This window comes from Morone saxatilis, unplaced genomic scaffold (assembly GCF_004916995.1).
Source record: "Morone saxatilis isolate NCDOM2014 unplaced genomic scaffold, NCSU_SB_2.0 Contig2, whole genome shotgun sequence".
NCBI lineage: Eukaryota > Metazoa > Chordata > Actinopteri > Moronidae > Morone > Morone saxatilis.
The window spans coordinates 14,934,431-14,954,968 of record NW_023339762.1 but is presented as its reverse complement, the minus strand read 5'-3'; the positions used below and the strand labels follow the sequence as shown (position 1 = coordinate 14,954,968).

General features: G+C 43.8%; 1 protein-coding gene across 1 annotated transcript; it reads left to right on the top strand.

Annotated features, from left to right (window-relative positions):
* The first annotated feature begins 6 nt into the window (after positions 1-6).
* On the top strand, positions 7-19,869 carry smad6b (SMAD family member 6b). Its single transcript, XM_035664674.1, has 4 exons — positions 7-1,392; positions 4,339-4,395; positions 5,061-5,138; positions 18,963-19,869. The coding sequence occupies exons 1-4, from the start codon at positions 594-596 to the stop codon at positions 19,502-19,504; spliced, it is 1,476 nt and encodes a 491-aa protein (XP_035520567.1). The 5' UTR covers positions 7-593; the 3' UTR covers positions 19,505-19,869.
* The last annotated feature ends 669 nt before the right edge of the window (positions 19,870-20,538 follow it).

The window sequence follows — 20,538 nt, the reverse complement described above, 5'->3', positions numbered from 1 at the left end:
AAAAAAGAAAGAAAGAAAGAAAGTGCACTGACATCTCAAGAAGACGAAAAGGATCCTGACTTCTAGTGCATTTTCTTGGGATTAAATCGCCTCGAAGTACCTCATGCTCTACGTGCCGGTGTAAAAAAGTAGATTTGAGGTTGTTAAAAGTCCGAAACTGTTTGAGGCTGCGAGCTGCCGTCTTTGGGTTGAAGGCTGCTGGCTTTGGATTATGTTACTAAGTATATTATGTTATGTTAATATGTATTCTTTTTTTATTCGCTCGTAACATACATATAAATCCGAGCCTGGATAATAACTGACTTGGTTATTTACAGTATAATCTGCTAAATGAATGCATTTTGATCGGAATGCTGCAGTGCATTTATTGCGCGATTTTGTTGTTGTAAATGCAACAAAATCGCCTTCCACCTAATGTTGCGGTTTTGCCACCAATGCTCGTCGGTTGGCTGTGCATACATTGCACGGCATTTCACAGACATTAATGTTTTGCAACGACCGTAGAAGTGTCTGCAATATTCGGATATCCGTACAAGAATAATAATCAATAAATAAATAAAAAAAAAAACCCATATAGATTTTCAAGTTGTCGTATGTTCAGGACGAAACGCTCAGGTCTTGTGCGGCGACTCTGGAGAAGCCGTTTGATCCCAGATACAGAAGGGGAAGATGGAAATGGCAAAACTAGTGAGGGCTGTAGGGACGATCTGTTCGGAAACAACCCAGAGAAAATTCCCAAAACGGAGCTCAGACCGATGACCCCTAGCGGGTCTCTTGTAGGGGACATAGGGGGTGTGTGCACCCGGAGCCCCGTGGAGAGCAGCGGCTTGGGGGTCACGTCGGACCAAGATGGGGGTGCGGTGTGCGTCCAGGAGCAGGGGAGCCCCCGCTCCATACAGGATAGAGAATGCAGGACAGTGACGTGCTGCTTATTTAAAGACCGGGACCACTCCGAGCTTAGGGGTCCAGAGACGGCTCAGGGTACCAGGGATCCGGGGTCGTGTCATTTCGTGCTGAGGAACCTTGCACCGCGGGACAGCGGCTCTCCTGAGTCGCAGGAGGCGATGCCACGCACGGTTTTGGAGCAAGAACTGAAATCAGCCACATACTCTCTTTTAAAGAGGCTAAAGGAAAAGCCGCTGGATACCTTACTAGAGGCAGTGGAGTCCAGAGGAGGGATGCCGAGCGACTGTGTTATGATTTCCCGGACAGAGCTGAGGTTGGGCGGCCATGTGGCATCCCCACAGCTGCTTGTGTGTAAACTGTACCGCTGGTCCGACCTCCAGCACCCTGCCCAGCTCAAACCGCTCTGTGAGTGTAAGAGCTTTGGGGCCCTGGACAGTCCAACAGTATGCTGCAACCCCTATCACTACAGCCGGCTCTGTGGGCCAGGTAAGGGCATCAGCCAGAACACAGAAACTGTCTGTATGTAGCACCTTGCAGGCCTACCTAGAGGCTGCCTTTGGGGGTAAAGTCAGCAGGTAGTCTATTAACAGATAACCATAATGCATCTGGGTCTATACTGTTTGTTTTTATAGCAAGTTTCTTGTGTTGCAACCACTGTTCCATTTAAAATACTGTCTTTACATCTGAACATGCCTATGTTCTGTAAATGCACAAGGAAATCCTGCTGATGCATATTAACAATTAGGCCTACTTTGTCAAATTTTCACCATATTGATCGTTGCATGGCAGAAATGAACTTTTTACTGTTGAGGGCAGTGAAATATGCTCAGAAACTCCTTCCCTATCACCCTGTTTTATTTGTCTGGTGTTGTTTGGCTTACTTTCATACACAGAGATAGAGAAAGACTTTCCGTTTGATTAAATAGTTAATGATTAATAAAGTCATCCTTATGGCAAGGTGAACAATAATAAAACCACTTTGAGCTGAGGTAGATTTGACAAAACATAAATGTGAGACAACCTCTTTTGTTTCTACCAGTTTGGTGTTATTCTGATGTTATCTTTAGTTGTATTTGAGCAGTTTGATGCCACACCAGAGCACCACTGCAAAATATGGGCCTTTTAGTGAAAGAGAGTGTTTGTTTGGACTTACAACTTATCTAGGTATGAGTAATGTCATGAATTTCCTAATTACAGACTGTACATGACATCTTTAATGTATCTAAATATGTCAGTGCCTTCAGTGTGATTGTCAATAAAGCCGTTTTGGGTTCTTACCTGTGTTTGTTGCAGGGTCATTGCCAGGTAGGCCTATCCATCAACAGTGTATGACATATATATGATTGTATAGACTCACAGGTTTGGACCTGGTGCCATAGGTCAGTTTAGTTTGTGTTGGGTAGAGGACTGAGCTTTATTTTCACAATCAATGAGCGATCTGTGGCAGAACCTCACTGACCTATATTAAACAGATTCAATTTTGGCAGGGGGACAGGCCTGTGATTTGGCAAACCTTAAACGCTGGGCCACTCGACCTCGCTGACCTGATGTCAAGGCGTGGTATCATGTGTAAAGATGCAAGTGTCAGTATTTCTGTCTTCTCACTGGCACAGGAGGTGGATTTTCCATAACATCCATGTTTACTAGAGCCAGCTGGCTGTGACAAGCACTTCAAAGTCACAAGTCCAACAATATCAGAATTTATAGCACGCAAATGTGAGAAACTGATGTTGATTTGGCCCTCATGTCCCACCATACTCTCCAGCTTAATGCGAACTGAATATATAGAACTCTGATTAACTGTGGTGTTTGTTGGTTTGAATAGACCATGTAATGTCAACTAAGAAATTGGCTTTGCCCACTGAAGTGGATGTCAGACTATGCGTTGTGAGATTCTTTCCACTAAAACTAGCAAGATGAATTGTAAGAAGAGGGAGAGGGGCGCATACCCCATATTGGGACTAAAGCTCGTAGTAGACATAGCTCACATGCGTTCATGCGTGGCCCGATAGAGCTGGTATTTCTTTCATGCTATTCAAGAAGGGGGGCTTTGAATCAAGACCTTAATCACTGGTTTTTACAGTGTTTGTAAATGAGAAAGTAAGAAATATGGACTTATATGAGAATAAAATTCTGAATACACAAAACAGATTTTAATTAAAAAACATTTGAATCCTTCTTAAAATACAACTCAAAACATGCCTGAAAACAAGTTGTGTTGAAGCATGTTTCAAGTGCAGTTTATTGTACCGTAGAATTATTTGAAATCGGCCTAGGTTTTATGTAAGAGTTTTTAAAGGATAAAACCGTATATAATGTGTGGCAGAGAGCTTGGATTGAAGTGGACAAAAACTTTTTCCTTTTATTTCGCCAGGCATTATACTTTGCGAATGAGATCAGTTTCAAGTTGCGCTTTAAAAGCCCTTTTGTCCTAAGGAGGTCCCCTCATGCTATTTAGGTGAAGGAGTGGTGATAATATACAGTTTGCATACTACTGGCGCCAGACTGACTAGCTGTGTATCTGAGTGACTGAGTTCAGATCCCAGCAATTACTGCCGCCACTCTTAAAGGACCCGCTGCTATTATGCTTTTCTCCTTCCCCTTTTCCCTCTAGGCGAGGTCACAGTGTGCTCACAAAGTTTTCTTTCCTTTGTGCTTTTCCGTCTTGTGCAAGTTATTCTTTTTTTATTGGATAAAATCAAGGTCTCTAAACACAATGAAGTTAAAAAGCAGATTTATTCTTATTATTAAACTACTAACTGAAAGTTATGGTTAGTCTCTGTGGTTGTTGTAACGACTACTTCAGTTAAATAATACAGGCTTCAATCACAGGAACAAATGTGCAGATTTCTGTTGGCTTTATTAGTTCTTTAATGAGCTTTTGAGCAAAATGATTTAATTCTATACTGCAGACACAAAGGTTTTGAAATGGAACTGAAAATATTTCAATAGTTGAGTTATTTGTTGAAGCCTTAAAGATGGCTTGAAGTGTTTTGTGATTGCATGTTTCTTTCTACTTATATTAAAGACTAATGACTGTACATTCACACAAAGTAGGATGTAGTAAACAATATTTGGTTACCTTTGAATTGCTGTAATATGAAACATTAAATAGATTGAGTTCTTTAGATGTGCAAGGAAGAGTGTAGACTACAAGATATGTGTTTACAGGTATTTCACTGACAAGCTTTGTCAGCCAATTTACACCAGAGGCTTTTATCTCTATTATCATAAGTCTTTTCCTACAGTATATTAACCCATGTTCTGGATCTTCTTAGATCCCAAAACAGTGTATTCAAGTTTGAATTGTTCAGATATGACTTTATTATGTCTGGTGACTTCACAGCAGGGTTTGCGTTTTACCATAATCCTTTTTTAAATGAGCATTTCTTCCCTTTATTAGGTTATTGACATTACTGTTTTGTGTTACAGAGTCACCCCCACCTCCTTATTCAAGGCTTTCCCCTAATGAAGAACACAAGCCACTGGGTAAGTGACAAACACACATATGAGCTCTGTGGCACCTGAAGCATGGTTTCTATTTCATCCATACCTATTGATGTTCATCTGAATTCTGTTATTAATATTTGATCCTCTGTATTATGACCAGGTAGCTGCAAAGCACTTGATTTATCATCTTTTTTGACATTCATAATTACAAATATTTAGAGCCAGTAAATTGCAATGGGCATGGTCAGTCTTTTTGTTTAAGCTCTGGTTTAACAGGAATAAAGCAACGTGGAGAATTTTAATGGCTGGTAATTGGGCACAGTTACTGGCAAACTGCTTGGTAGCTTTGAGATGAGACCTAGGCCAGCATGTGGCATAATGTCAGCATGCCAGCCAGAGCCAGTGCGGATGGTATGGTGTGGGTAGTATTTTCTGTGGGCTGCTGGGACTCTGGAGCCTGGCTGCTAGCTGGGGCTGCAAGCCTGAGTACAGCTGAGGTTTCTGGCGGCATTTGGGGGGATGTCATCAGGTAAAGCCTGTTAGTGGAGTTGCCAGTTTATCCACAATGGGATAAGGCCAAATGTGATGTTAATTGTTTTGAATTTGATATGAAAGAGGAATCATTTTCTTGGGTTGATGATGATTAGTCAGTGTTTGGAGTAGCCTCGAGATTGAAGAGCTAATTTCTGTTCTCGTCCCCACAGATCTGTCAGACTCCACATTGTCTTACACTGAAACTGAGGCAGCCAGCTCACCAAACATCACACCAGGGGAATTTTCAGGTGGGTGTGTTTCTCCAACTGTCTGTCTCCAAATAAGGAGTCTATATCCAAATGTCTTACAATGATTTTAGATATTAATGATTACTAGAAGTTTACCGTCCCAGAGAAGCTTGTCTGTAAATACTGAAGTCATTAGTCAATCAAGGACTTCACTTTCTCAGAGTACTTTAATGTCCATTTGTTCTTCTGTTGTGCTGCACACAAGAGTAGTAGGCATTTATTTGTCGGCACAGTAGTCATAGTGGATAGTTTTGGTCTGCAGCAGAGTTGTGGTTTGACATACAGTACAAATAAATGAGTACAGGTTCTACTTAATGCGTCATGATCTTATATTGAGTACTCTTTTTTTGATTAAAACAGAACCTTGATGATGAAAATATCCACGTGGTAAAAATCATTCATCCGTCATTTAGGGACTGTTTTTTCCCTGGGCAGTGATTAAAATTGATAGTTGGAGTAATAAAGCACATAAGATATATGTTAATTTGTAAATTATGAGACATGAAGGGTCTTTCATGCTGGATTTGCATATGGTTGTCCATGTTTTTAAACATTTGTTCATATTTGAATAGTTTCATGTCTGTACATATAGCTTTAAATCAGAGGAATACAATCTGCGAATCACAGTATTATCACAGTTATAATTCACAGAGCTTTCATTACTCTGGTCAGTGTTGCATTGTCCTGTTTTTCTGGCTTTGAGATGGTTAAATTAAGTCTAGCTGGGGAAAAAAGAACAGGGAGGTATAATTCTTTCAGAGTGTACTTTAACACCAGTTCAGTGCTCTACTCTGCATAGCCATTGGTATATCTGGATGAATATGCAAACTTATGAAGGTAATTTCATTTTGATGTTGCACTTTATTCCGTCTCATTAAGGGCCATTACAAACAGTCTGAGCTTTAAAGATAAAGGTTTCATTGTGAGCGGTGCAGAGGTTCAGTGGGGCGTGTGCGTTGGCCACAGAGCCGGCCTCCCCTCCTCTGTTTTTCTTTCAGAAATATTTGAGTGGGATCAAACTGTAATAAGATCCAAGCTCGCTCAGAAACACACACAAAGTTGTGCACAGGCATGTGCACAGACACTCACACGTACAACTCTATCTAGCCTGGCTGTAAGTGGGCTGCAGGGAGGGGTGGGTTCAGGGAAATGGAGTTGCTCTTGTGAATGGGGCCACACCAAAGGAAGCGAGTAGAAACAGTCCTGTCCCCTGATTTGAAATGAAACACTCCTTTTTCATGACATAGGGTAAGCATGCCTCCCCCCCTCATACTAGGACCACAGCTAGCATGCACAGTATCATGTGGACAGAGAGTCAGAGCTCACATTTTGGGGCTTGCAGGGAACAGCATTTCCTGTTAAAGGGTCTGCCATGGCTCAGAGGCCTGGACACTGAGCAGTTGACATGGCTACCTGGCAGCGAAGTATTCAGTCAGCAAGGGCCCCCTCCTCCCCAGTACACATGCTGTCACCACCTCAGCATGGCCCGGCGACACTCCCTGAGTCAACAAATGAGGGGCTTGTCAGAGCGCGCACCACAATTCCTCAGAGACTGTGGTGAGGAGGGAGGATCTAGACATGCTAGGCTTTGGTTTCTTCCAACTGTGTTGCTGCTTGTACAGGCCAGGCCAGATCACTCTGCATTGGCTGTGACACACTCAGCTACTTGGACTTGGGAAAGAGAATGACCAGTGCTCGACAGGGCGGTAGCTTTCCATGCTATCAGCTAATTTGTGTCGCCAGTTTGTCTCTGATCATGGACTATATGATGGTTCTTTGGTTTTAGATACACAAATTAGGTATTATAAATTATTAGCATCTTGTCAGGGATACAGATTCTGGTACAGTATTTGCCCTAGTTGGTTAGAGCATATTCCACCATAAGACCAGGATGACTGTAATGCATTTTGTCAAGTTATCCTGTGTTGAACATGTTGCTGACCTGGAGATGACTTTCCCTGTGAATCCCCCTGCAGCTCGGGTAGAGAGTGTCTGTGTGTAACCGGAGTTGTATGGGATCTAGACTCCACCCCTCACGCAGGAACAAGTAAACTTCTTAAAAGCAAGTCTGGGGGGCACTGAGTGGATGGGTGGGGTGTAGTCAAATAATCAAATACAGTTTGCAGCCCAGGGCTACAGAAATACCCACTGAGCATTCTTCTGCATCACACAATGGCAGAGAAACAGATCGGAACTGGTTGGTTTGGTAGATAAGCTTGTTCTACCACCGTCAACCAATATCTTGAATATATTCAGTGGAACTTGAAAAGTATTTCTCCTTTTATTTTAGATTATTTAGTGCCATGTTAATATGGGATGTCTTTAAATCAATACACTCTATGTTGTTAAGTTAACGTTTGAGTTACCTTTAAGTGCAGATCTTCTTTCTCTCATCCCTCTGGCTGATTCCTGCAGTTGTTTAACATGCTAAAATGTTCTTACTCATGCATTACTAAAAAGCTTCCCCCATGCACACATATAATGTCTTTGTGTAATACTCATATCTTCAATTACTGTGCGCCCGTATACACTTGGACCATTCACAGCATTTTATTTAATCATGGTTCTGTCACAGTGTGGGAGAGGGACAGCCCCCCCAGGCCCTCTGTGATGTCTGTTTACGTCCCAGCTTTCTGGTCTGTGCATACATAGTATACCTTAATGCTGTGTGTGTGAGGGAATGTGCCTTTTCTGGTGCTGCCCTGCCAGTCTGCACGCACACCTGTTTCCTCACTTCGTGGGCCTAGTTGTCTGAACATCAGAGTGAAGCCCTTTGAAGCAGATCTCATTGCTTCCTGTATGACTGTCTGAGGGGGTGTTTTCCCCCTACGCATTGACTTTATTATGTCAGTCACATTGTCTCTGACATTAAGGGCTCTTTATGTTTGTCACTCATTCATTAATGCTGCTCTGGTCAGCTCTTGTCCTTAATGTGAGGAGGCATGCCAAGACGTTTTTTACATTGCTACTTAAGAATTTCAGTCATTGAAGATGCAGTATGGTCCTTTTCAGAGGGATAAGTGTCACTGAGTGCAGTGATGAGCATATAAACAGTATTTATGTACAATGAATGATGCAGGCCTTTCCTCTGTGCCTGGTTTAGCCTATTGTAAGATCATGGCTCCAGTCTGCCTTCATTCCTCAGTCTTCAGAGGTTGTGTCCTCAATCAACGCAGTGGAATTTGTCAGCATAACACTGTGTGTACACGCTCATGTTGGTGTGAGTTGAGATCACCCATATGAATGGAGGGGCTCCCTCAGATTTGCTGGGTTAGGTGAGCAGAGGACATGCAGAGTGACCTGAGTCACTGTCTTTTTTTATATTTTCCTCTTTTCTTCCCCTTCCTGAGAGTGTAGGAAATTGGACTGGAGGAGCGGAAAGATTGAAAGCTGTTAGACGTGGATTACATAGACTGCTGTTGCGCTTACTGGAGGGAAGAGGGCATCAGCAGGTAGTCAGAGTTCCCACACAGTAATCATACAGTGCTCTACTCCGTCTGCCTGGCTGTCTCTGGAGGAAAGGCCAGCGCTGTCTCTCTGGATGTCTCGTCTGCAAACAGGCACTGTGTCAGGTCCACTCTGGTATTGACTGATTCTTCCAGGCAGAAGACAGTTAGCAGATAGATGGGAAGGACCTCATATGAGTCAGTCAACAGATTGCAAAGGAAAGTTGCGATGCACAGGTGCTCAGACCCTGAAAACGCATCTGTAAAGCTGTTGTTTATACATGTTTAAGTCTATGTTTCTTCCTCAGGGTCCTTATATAAGTCCAGATGCATACTGACATGAATTCACATGCAAGAGCAGAGCAAATGAAATTGTGCAGTCAATACTAATCACAGCCCGCCTGTCTGTGTCAGGAAGAGGCCAGCACTAAGCATCATACCATTCCCTCTGTCTGTGTCTGGAAATGCATGGAATAATTAGACAGTCTAATCAAGGCATGTGATGCTTTTCTTGATGAAAGTAGATTAGACTGGACCCATACTTGTTGATCTTTGAAGGCATGTGATTCCACTTCTGCTCGGAACTAATTAAATAGCATATCTACTGTACACATCTGAAAAGATTTGGGATAGATTGCACCTCTAATTTGCTCTGAACCGTCTAGTTCTGTTTTTTGTATTAGATCTGCTCAGTTCCTTGCAGTGACTTTAGTATTTTATGAATGGCTATGGATGTTTTTCTCTTTTTCTCTCCTGAACTTTAGTGATATTGAGAGACACAGTGTAGGCGACATCATTTAGAGCACACCCAAATCCACAGCCAAATGATTCATTTATAACTCAGCAACCATCATATTTAATTGAATACTAATAATTGTCATTCTGTGCCTCTATCGTTCCTGGATTTTTTTATAATATGTAATATTTTTCTGAATATATACAGTATTTCCTTCCTACTGTGCAGACATCTAGCATCCTGATGTAGCAGCAAAACACTGACTCTGCAATGCGCAGACGGATGAGGCAGTTGTCACTCCATCAGCAGGCACAATCCCCTTGCTCCGTCCCACAGACCCCAGAGTGATGCAGCCCAGGCTCATCTCCCCCTGCAGCCTGGCACATGGCCTCAGGTTTCCACCGCAGCCCTGAGCCTTCCCAGCGCCTGGCCGCCCACACTCCCTCAGGAGCCCCAATGCTCCAGGATACGGGATGTGGAAATAATGTGACTCGAGTGCTTCCACCCTGCCTCCCGAAATCAGGTTTTGCGGATTGTTTATTTGAGGGGAAGGAGGCCTCAGACAAACATCCTGTTTTAAAAGGCTGCCTGGGTTTTGTAGCAGTGCAGGGCGGTGAATTGCCCCTTTGACAGTGGGGGGAGACTGAGGAATGTTGAAGAGAAGGCCAGCATCTCGGGGGACATTAGGGGGCTCTCCTCATCCGTTTGTCATGTCCAGTTTGCAGAGTTCGTTTTAAGCTAGGGGCGGAGGGTTGTTGCTATACATCCTGAAGGGTCCTGTGCTCTATTCTGCCTGTAGTGGTGAAGGGCCTGTACCCACAGTCCTCGTCTCAAGTATCCGTTCCTGTCCTGGGAGGCTGGCTTCCGTTTCCCCTTACGTAACACACATACACATAGAAAAAGAGCCATTGATAAGAGCGATAAGGCCATTTTTCATTTTCCCTTTCTCAGCATTGTTAGGCTGTGGTGTGCCAGAAATGCACTTTCAACTTTTTATCCCAGAGGTTATGACATTGAGGATCCTCAGTTGAGTCCTCCGCAGTCCAAATGACAAATTGGCTCATTAATATAACATGTTTGTTGTTGTGTATGGAAGGGTGTTTTCGTTTGTATGTGTGTGACTGTTGATATAATTGCAGTGTAGTTTGTTTTCCATATGTCACATTGCTTCAGGTCTTCTGGCTATTAGATTAGGGTCTTTTACTTTTCGTTTTTTCAGCATTTTTGAGTTTAATATGTGAGCAGCATTTACAACAAGCCTTACTGTAGGTTTGTTGTAGAGAAATCTTAAATTGTCAGATGGAGACAGAGCGGAGGGAGTGTAGTTGTCACTGTGAGATTATTTTACACTGAATTTGCTCTAAGAGTTGATTTTCAGTCAGAATTGGCAACACAGGTCGTAGACACGGTGAGGTAATGTGACCTCTACGTGCAGAGTGAAAGCCATGCTAATCTAACACAGTCCTTGGAGAGGCCTGAAACCCCTTACATGTCAACAGAAACTAGCCTGCTGAGGTTAGTATTTATCTGTCTCTGCTTGGCAAGCCAGTGTGGTGCCAGTGCTGCTGGGTGTTTGACTAACTTCTGAAGGGCTCACAGAGAAAGATAAATCTATAGCCTCATACATGACTATGAGTCTAAGCTCACAGTGCTGCGCTTGTCATTTGAATTTACAGAGTGTACTGTGCTCAGCCAAGATAAGGTGTTTCATTTTAGGGCTTACCACACAGATAGAAAGTACAGTCTGTAGAAATAACAAGAGGTGTGCCCAGGCTATAATTTGTGCCCCATATTCTACCTTAGCAAACAAAGTTAGTGAGCTAATCTTGTCGTGTGCTCAGGGAGGGCTGCTGTTACCATCTTCTCTTCCTTCACACCGCAGCGCAGCACCAGCCTCCACCAATAGCTCCATTCATTCAGCTCAGGGCACAGGGTTACAGCAACAAATAAAGAGTGTGCAATGCCATTAAAAATGCAAGGAATGTGCAACTGTAGCAGAAATGAAGGAGGTGCCAGTTGTGGATGCTGTTTTGATTTTCTGACCATTTTACCCACAATTATAAATCCAGACACTGCCCTTGGCCAGCTATGATTGCTGGCGAAAATAGATTTAAGATTTTTTCTTTCCCCTTCCTCCCGAGAGGAGCATTGACAGTTGTGCCTGAACCTATGGCTGTCAGTATTTTTAAAACTCAGAATAGCCAACACATTCTTTGAGCCTCCAGAATGCTGTGTGTGGATTAACTGTTGGGGCCCATGTCATTCGACATCTCTACACAAGCCTTTTACAGCCAGGGGGAAAGGATAGGAGCTCATTGTTGATGGGTAAACAGTAAACTCCCGGTGTATTAAGGCCTTGTTCATTTTTTGTAAACCTAGAGACAGCAACTTTATCTTTCTTTCCTTATCTTGCACTTGATCTACTGGGGCTATATCTATATATTTATGCTCCCTTTCGTAACCAAGTATAATAGACATAATTGGGAGTCTTTGATGTTGTTCCCAAAAGATGAAGCCTTTTAAATCTGAGCAGAAAACCTTCATTTTGAGTGATAGTCCAGCAACTCCCCCCTGATAATATATAGTTTAAAATGGCTTAGCAAGGCATTTTAATTCCTGAGCATGCAAAGGTATGTATGTCCTCAGGTTCTACACAAAACACAACAAGGCAAATTGTTCTCTAGGATCAAGTTTTTGCAAGTAGTTATTACAGGTCATAAACATGCTTATGTGAAAATTCTCATTGATTATGTTCCCCGGGGGAAATTATATTTACTTTTGTAACAGTGTTTCACTTATCTTTTATTTGTGTGCATTTCGAAGTCTTGGCTGTGTGTCTCAGTACGTGCAGTCAGGCTGTCGCATTTCAGGGTACGGTTTAGATTAGAGGTCTGGCTGTAGCTTCCCCCTCTTCCCCTCTCTGTGCCTGCCAGCACATAATTTACTTAATGAAATCCTGCCATTCCCTTTAGCTTCAAGATTTTTTGCAGATGTTGACAGGGAAGGACTTTGTGAATTATTGGAAATGTTCACTCCTGCATTTTTAATGAATGTCTTGCTTGTTGTGAACGGGCAGACTTGTCGGAGATGGGGGAAACAGTTGTCTTTGTTTGGGGAGCTGGTGTCTGGATGCCCGCGGTGGAGCAGTGTGGGTTACAGCTCAGCAAGTGTTGTGATTGAAACAGAAACTCTGGTGCCACATTATCCTGACAGAACACATTCTCCTCACAGACTCTGATCCACTGGGCCGATCAATAGGAAACCATTGTTTGAACGGCAACTCTGTCCATCATAGCTGGTCCACCTCCCAGCCCGGTGGAAACCAAATACCTACCTTTCGCCTTAAATTAGTCAGACTAATATAACTCGTAATAATAGAGTTCCTTGTTATTGTTCATTTGAAACCAAGCTTCCAACATAGCTTGAGTATATAGGCCAGCTAAAGTCTGTTTCCTCCCTCTGTGCACGGTCTTACTCTTCGACCCTGAAGAAAAGTATGAATTAAATAAAAGAAGAGTGTGCATGTAAAAGTTTCAGACCACACAGGCAACACTCTCTCACTGTGATTTGGTGACAATGACTGACCAAACAACACTCTTAAAGCTTGGGTTGGTAACGTTGGAGACATTAAAGACGAGAAATGGTTAGATTTTGAAAGTATCTAACCGAAAAAATCCCACCCTCTCCCTTCAGTTGTCCCTCCAGAGCTTCTCCCCCAACACACATGAACATGCAGCGCGGAGCACAACGCATCGTATCCAACTACTTCATGTCTCATTCCTACATAGTTCTGCATACTACATGCTTCAGGAAAACAATTTCATTTACGACCAAAACAAAATAAACCAGATAATTACCTGTCCCTCAGTTCTCGCCATCGTTGAAAAGCCACACTGATTATCTTGTTTTGTTTAGCAGTACAAAGTATTGTAGGTACAGACTCCGGTCATGCGCATTGAGTGCAGGGGGCGGGTGGAGGGCGACTGCACAGAGTTAGGTAGGTAGACAGGCAGCTCAGCCAGGCGATCATTTCATTTGGTCGGAATTAAATGATCGGCTGGGTTTATTACAGGCCTGTGACTGCTACAGATACCGGATTGTTTTTCTTTTATTTTCGGAGCATTTGATTTATTGATTTCTGTGGGGACATGAAGAATTTCAACAAATATAACAAAAAATGCTTGTGAAATACATTCCCTACCCTACCTTTAAAGGGACAAAAAAAGAAGGCAACCTTCTTGCTGCACCCCCCCACCTCCCACAGTCCTAACCAGAGTAGGAAGTTAGGAGGCACAGCAAGGGGAGGGGGGGGAATGTTCAGGAATGTGCAGGGTCTCCTCTACCCAAACGCTCCAGCCTTCTTGGCTCGAACCTCTCTCACACACTCACAAACAAACACACACACAAACAGATAGGTTGTATGAGGAGGTGAAAGGGCACAGCCACCCAGCAGGATGTTCACAGAGTGTTTTGCTTTGTGTGCTCTCTCAGACTTTGCTGGACTTCAGCGCTGCCTGTAGATATGACATTTACAAACATCCCCCACAGTTTTCACAGAGCTTTTACATGCCCCGAAGGACTCTCATATACCTCACTTACATCACCACCATCACTTGTGCCCTATGTCTCAGACACATTGCAGAGCTTTGGGGGAAACTTTTAGGAAATGAGCAGCACATTCTCTTCCCCTCTCAAACCAGTGGTCTCTTACTCACGCGCCCAGACGGCTCCTCCGTATTATCCTTCTTAGCTTCCTGTTACTTTTACACCCTCTGTTGTTTATTGATTTAATTTATGGATTCTGTTAGTTATCTGCTATCAAGGGTTCAGCACTTTTCCTCCCTCATGGGGTCATCCCGAAAAAAGAAACTGAGGGAAAGTGGAGAGGAAGTGGATGACAATGTAAAGCATTCCCATTGTGACCAGCCAGGCTCGGTGGCTGGGTTCAGTTTCTCCAGCTCCCACAGCGTTTTCTCCCGGCACATAGCTCTCACCCTCTCTTTCTATCTTTCTCTCTCTATCTCTTGCTCTCTCTCTCTCCCCCTCTCTTTCTCTCTCTCTGCAGAGAAAGGCCAGACCTCAGGGAGAAAAATCCATAGACATATAAGAGCAGCTCCAGTTAGCGTGTCTGTCTGATAAAGCCGACTTTGATGGCAGCGATAGCCCAGACGCCAGCCTAAATGTGGCCTGCTCAGGGGTTATAGTCGGCCTCTAGGAACCATTGTCTACAGAATTAAAGCCACACCGTACTCTGAACAGGAGGGGGAGGCTTTTGCTTTGGTTCCACTTTGTTGTTGTTGTTGTAAAAGAAAGTAAAATCTAACTAATTATAGGAGAGGGGGGGGGGCACAGGAATGCAAAATAAAAATTTGTTCTTAAATTTCACACACACAACCACAATGTACACACATAGGGTCACACACAGAGACAGACAGTGTGTTCCCACCACCAGGCCCCCAGCCTATCAGTTCATTGGTAGAGTCTAATAGCTGGAGGGGAATCTAATCCTTGGCACAGGATGAGAGACTGCCGCTCCCCCTCCTCTCCTTGCTGCTCTCCTCCCCTTGACTGCACTGCTTAAAGGGACTGGCAACAGTGTTTTCCTCTTTTTTTTCTCCTCCTCAGCAAAGTTTTGGAGGAATGAGTTCATCTCTGCTCACCGCTTTGGATTAAGAGAGATGAAGTATAATGGAGGTGGCCCCGGAGCTTGGTGGGGAGATGTTAGCACGGAGGGGAAGCTGTTGTTTGTCTGCCTGTCCCTGACACTCGGCCTCCCATTCATCTCACTCCAAGGCTGCGGAGCTGTGTTTACCCCAGGGCAGCTCTTTTCTGTTTCTCCCTCTGCCCTTTCCCCCCCTCCTTTTCATGCTGTCTTTAAAAGCATTACTGGATGATCATCAAGGATTGCCATTGAAACTTTCAAGCCCCCATTTTTGTGTACTTAGTAGTAATTATGCAGACTTGCCCTCGAGTGCAGGGAACTCATAACAGACAGTCTGCTTTTTTTTTTCATATGTAAACCTGTGGAAAAAGCTTAGGCAAGTTGGGTTTAATGTAGGCCTGTTTAAGAATTGTCGTTTCTCTGGCCCATTACAATCGCAGAAGCCTATATTATCTTAGTAAAAAGCTTCTTATACATGAATGCATCAGTATTTGTGGTCCAATAACATCTCAGTATAACACTCACAGGAGCCGGTCTAATTTTTACTTGTAATTGAGTATTTTTGTAATACAGCTAATGTCATTTGAGTGAAAGACTGAACTCTTCCTCCACCACTGATCATATTTATTTTTTGTGCAGAATGATAATTTATGTTAAACCAATACCTCTCGCATTTTAATCCTTCTTGCAGACACTTGAGCAGATGTTAGTGTTTGCTCTTTGCTCAGTTCCAGCAAACTGATACGTGTGTTTGTTGTCTGATGTCCTGCTTTTGATGCTCTGAATTCCTCCAATCAGACCGGCCACAGGGAAACAGAAAAATCAACATTTTCACATGGTTTCCATGGAGCTCACGCCTTGTTGTGGAAATCAAGTGTTGCACAACAAATGCTTTCTGGTGTTGTAGTAGCGTTCAATATATCTCTGTTTACTGTGTGACTGTACTGTGACATGTAGTACGTGCAGATATAGGCGTCTCTGGCTACCTTTAATTCACTGAGTGCGTGAATCAGCCTGTTGTATTTTGAGTGTTGTACTGTAATCTGTTTACCTTTTTCTTGACGCTTAAGGGAAAGCCAAACAGAGACTATCCTTATCATACTGCTAGAACCCTGCTATCTGCTTTATTCTATGTATTTCCGGTTGGCCATGGAAAGGTTTGTAGACCAAACAGCTTCCACAGGTCTATGTATCTCCACTTTTTTTAAAACCAGCCCTTTGAGTCTGATTATGTAAGGCGTTAAGAGTTGATTAACTCCTTCACATGTTCAGATCCCCTGGCTGCAGGAACAGGAAGTGCAGGGGCCATACTGTGGCTGCGTCCACTGACTCTGAGAGTGACACTAAGAGGAGAGGCTTTTGAGAATAAAATAACAATAATAACATGCGCTACTATTCTAATGGGTAAACGGAGCTGTTAAAAGGTGGCAGGGTTAAATGGCACCAGTAATTGCTCCCAGCCCATCATGGCTCCACCCTCAGCAGACCCTCTGAAAGCCCAACATGAAGTCGAGGAGAGTTTGGTGTCTCTGCTGTGGTCGGAGGGGAGGAAGAGACACGCCCTCCTTTCACCACCTCGTGTCTGGCTTTTTAGGTTTGGTTTAAGCGTTGGCTTGCCTGTATCTGCATAATAATTACACTTGGCTTCATACTCTTCCATCAATTTGGAAAAAGGTGGATAAACATTTACAGAACATCCAAACATCACTGAAGAAACAAGGCCTCCTCAAAAATCTGAGAAAACTGAGCGTTCGAAGAAGGGCGAGCAGAGGGCAGCCTGATCTCAGGAGAGGAGGCCATAGTTGCTCTGGTGATATTGGCCAAACAGTCTGGCGATTGGTGACAGCTCTACTCTGTTAAAGAGATCCTAATGAGTTCTTCTCTCAGAGCCCTCACCTCAGCACCCGTACCCAGCCAAAACACACACACAAAAGTTCAGGAGAAAAACACAAACACGCCGGCTGATTTGCTTCCCCATCCGAGCAGACACATGTGCGCACAGGCACACGTAGACGCTTAACACAACAGAGTGACAGGAAAAGGCCTGGCTCGTGGTGTGCTCATTGTCTTCCCTCAGGCTCAGGCTAAACATCTGATACATTTCTAACCTTTGTCCTGCTCATTCCTCTTCCTGGTCCTCGCAGTCTTACTGGCTACCTTAGTTCCAGGCTACGTGTGAAAACTAGACACTATTGACCAAATTGTTGTTGCTTTATTCTTCCCATCTAAAAAGAGGAGGCGGTAGCCATTTGGTCTTTTGTGTGCACAGTTTCAAAGTGAGTTTACCTTGATGTGTGGGCTGCATTTGATTTGAGACAATAGAGGGCCATAAACAAGTTGGGGCTGAGTTCTTTGTGTGGCTGAGCTGCGCTAAAGTAAAAGCTGAGCTCAGAGTGGAGGAGCTGGAGTGTGGAATTCACTAATGGCACATGCATGTTGGGGCCCCTGAAGAGAGGGGGTCATTTCAGCCATCAGTGTGTGCGCAAACACACAGAGAGCCTGTCTGCAGCTTCCCTCCACCCCCACACATCCCTACTCGCTCACTCTTTTCCTCCCCCTCCGTTACACAGAGAGCCTTGAACCAGCAGGCGTTTTGTCTGTGCAAGTCTGGTCAATATTTTTGCTAATCTTTGTATAAACTTTACTAGTGTGGGTCACACAGCAGAAAGGTTTAGTTGGGCGGGAGGTGAGCAAGGCATTTTGTTGCTCTGTGGATCTGCAATGCTCCACCTTAAAGGCGTTTGTTAATGGGGCGGGCGGTCATTAAGCCCTGAGAGCAGAGAGACTGAAAGGAATGGGGCCACAGGCCCAGGCTTTAAATCCTCTGTGCCAATAGACTCTCTGAAGCAAAATAATGGCATCACTCTGTGTGTGAGTTAATGGGAGCTGATAGCATGAAGGCTGGGGGGTCAGCGGGTCACGGGCTTGTGCTAAGTTGTCAGGGAGCTGAATGCCGTCCCTGAGCCCACTGCAGGGGGAAGAGCTGGGTGGAGGGGGAGGGGGACCCCCTGCCTGGTCCTCTCCTGTCACCCCCACTCTAGTGGAATGTGAAGAAGACGAGGGAAGGGGAGATAGAGGCACCCTCATTCTCTAGAAGTAAAAGGTGAAGAGACGGATGTGAGATCATAGACTCCACCAGCCTCTCTCCCCTCCTCGCTTTTTATGAGCAGTATAAATGTATGACAGCTATGAACAGTGTGGACTGAAGCGGCCTCTGAAAGTAGTCAACAGTGCAGTGTGTCTGCTCAGTATGGTGAAGATAGAAGTCTACCTAGGGAGCAGTAACTCACTTTGGAGTGCTGAGGGCTGTCACTGAAAAGAGTTGCACTGACTGCAGCCATGAAAACTGAATTAACAAGCTGATTTACTGGAAAGACATTTTTAGGAGTGAGATGCCAACAGAAAAAAAAGTTTTTGTTTTTATCTTAAGCAGTGTTTATTAAAATGTGCACAGGCAAAACACAGATTTTTCAGTTGTTAGTAGATCTTGAATGTAACCCCAACACACTACTGCAGGGACTTAGTTGCCAAGTTTCAGTGGAAACACTGAGTGTAATTCTAATTCATTTTAGTAAACATGATCTGTTTTGAAGGTGCATGTGTGAGCAGCAGTGACTGCCTCAGTGCTGGGTGGTCAGCGTTTAATCATTACAGTGCCCTCTTGAGGCAGGGGAGGAAAAAGCAGGTCTTCAGTTGGACTGACCTCACTACACTCTCCACCCCCAGGATATGTATAGTAGCTTGTGTGTGTGTGTGTGTGTGTGTGTGTGTGTGTTGGACGGATGTGCATGCAGTGGTATTTATACAAGGCTTAGATTTCAATACAGTGCCTCCTTCAGTATTTATAGTGTGGCCATCTGCTCTGAACAATAAAAAGAGATAGTTAATCCCTTAAAACTTCCTTTTTACTAGGTCTGTTTGCTTTTGTTTATGTTTTGTTTAATGAGACTTTAATGTTTCTCTGTCTGTGTCTCTTCTAGATGCCAGTATGTCGCCTGATGCCCCTAAGCAGAGCCACTGGTGTAACGTGGCGTACTGGGAGCACCGCACACGTGTGGGTCGCCTCTACACAGTGTACGAGCACTCCGTCAGCATCTTCTATGATCTACCTCAGGGCACGGGCTTCTGCCTGGGCCAGCTCAACCTGGAACACCGCAGCAGCACCGTTCAGCGCACACGAGGCAAAATCGGCTACGGTATCCTCCTCAGCAAAGAGCCGGACGGCGTCTGGGCGTATAATCGCAGTGAGCACCCTATATTTGTCAACTCTCCGACCCTGGACGTGCCCAACAGCAGAACTCTGGTGGTGCGAAAGGTGATGCCGGGCTTCTCCATCAAGGTGTTTGACTATGATCGTTCGTGCCTCCTGAGGCACACAACAGAGACTGATCTCCTAGACGGACCCTATGACCCCAACAGTGTGCGCATCAGCTTTGCTAAGGGCTGGGGCCCCTGCTACTCAAGACAGTTCATCACCTCCTGCCCCTGCTGGCTGGAGATCCTCCTCAACAACCATAGATAACACAGACGGACCCCACAAACTATCCCAAATATCATCTACCTAGATTTAATATAAAGTTTTATATATTATATGAAATATATATTATACTTGTAAATACGGAGTCATTTTTACAATGTAATTATTTATGTATGGTGCAATGTGTATATGGACAAGAGTAAAAAACGGAAAATGCACTTTGGCTTATATATATTATATATATAAATATATATAAAGATAAAGAATCTTTCAATACCAACTTGAGAAATTATACAGCAAAATTAGGATGAGTCTGGATTTGGTGTATAGTTTTCATATACTATTAATATCCAGACAAAAAGCTAACATCATTCACACATTGATAATAAAGTATTCGCATAATAATTCTCTGTTTGGTCTGCATCATTAGGTATTTGTTTACAACACAATCAATATTTCTCTTGGATTTCTTTTCATGGTATCTTAACAAGTGTGTTGACATCCTTAGGCCACCATTACACTTACATAACCCTACCTGTTCACTCGGTATACCATCATGTGTTATACTCGTCTTCTGCTGAAATGAGCTGTATGTCCTTGTGTGGCATTTGGCATTTAGGCCAAGGGTTAGTTAGTGTGGGAGTTGGTTATATGAGTTGAGTATAACTCAACTTTGCCCTGCAGAAAATGATCCGAGATGTTATTTCACTGTTTATTCAGAATGGTCATTCTGAAGAGTAATGTGATATCTGCACTAGTTGTGGGTACAAAGAAGTTAATAAAATACCTAAGCAGATAATTAATGTTTATATTTCAGTATCAAGTTCATAACTAGACTTTAAGACGAGCTAGCTGAACTGATCCACATGTCCTTGAGGTCCTAAGGAGCCCCAGTAATGAGGCCCGAGAGGAGATGGTGTAGTGGCGGACAGTGTAGGAGGAAATGATGAAACTACTCAGGCTCAGCAGTTAGGCGATCCTTCCAAAGGTGTTTCTACTTCAGCACATCATCGCTGGCCCGTGGTGGCAGATCTCATGTCTCCACAGCCAGGTCGTCTCACAATGGACGTTGTTGTAAC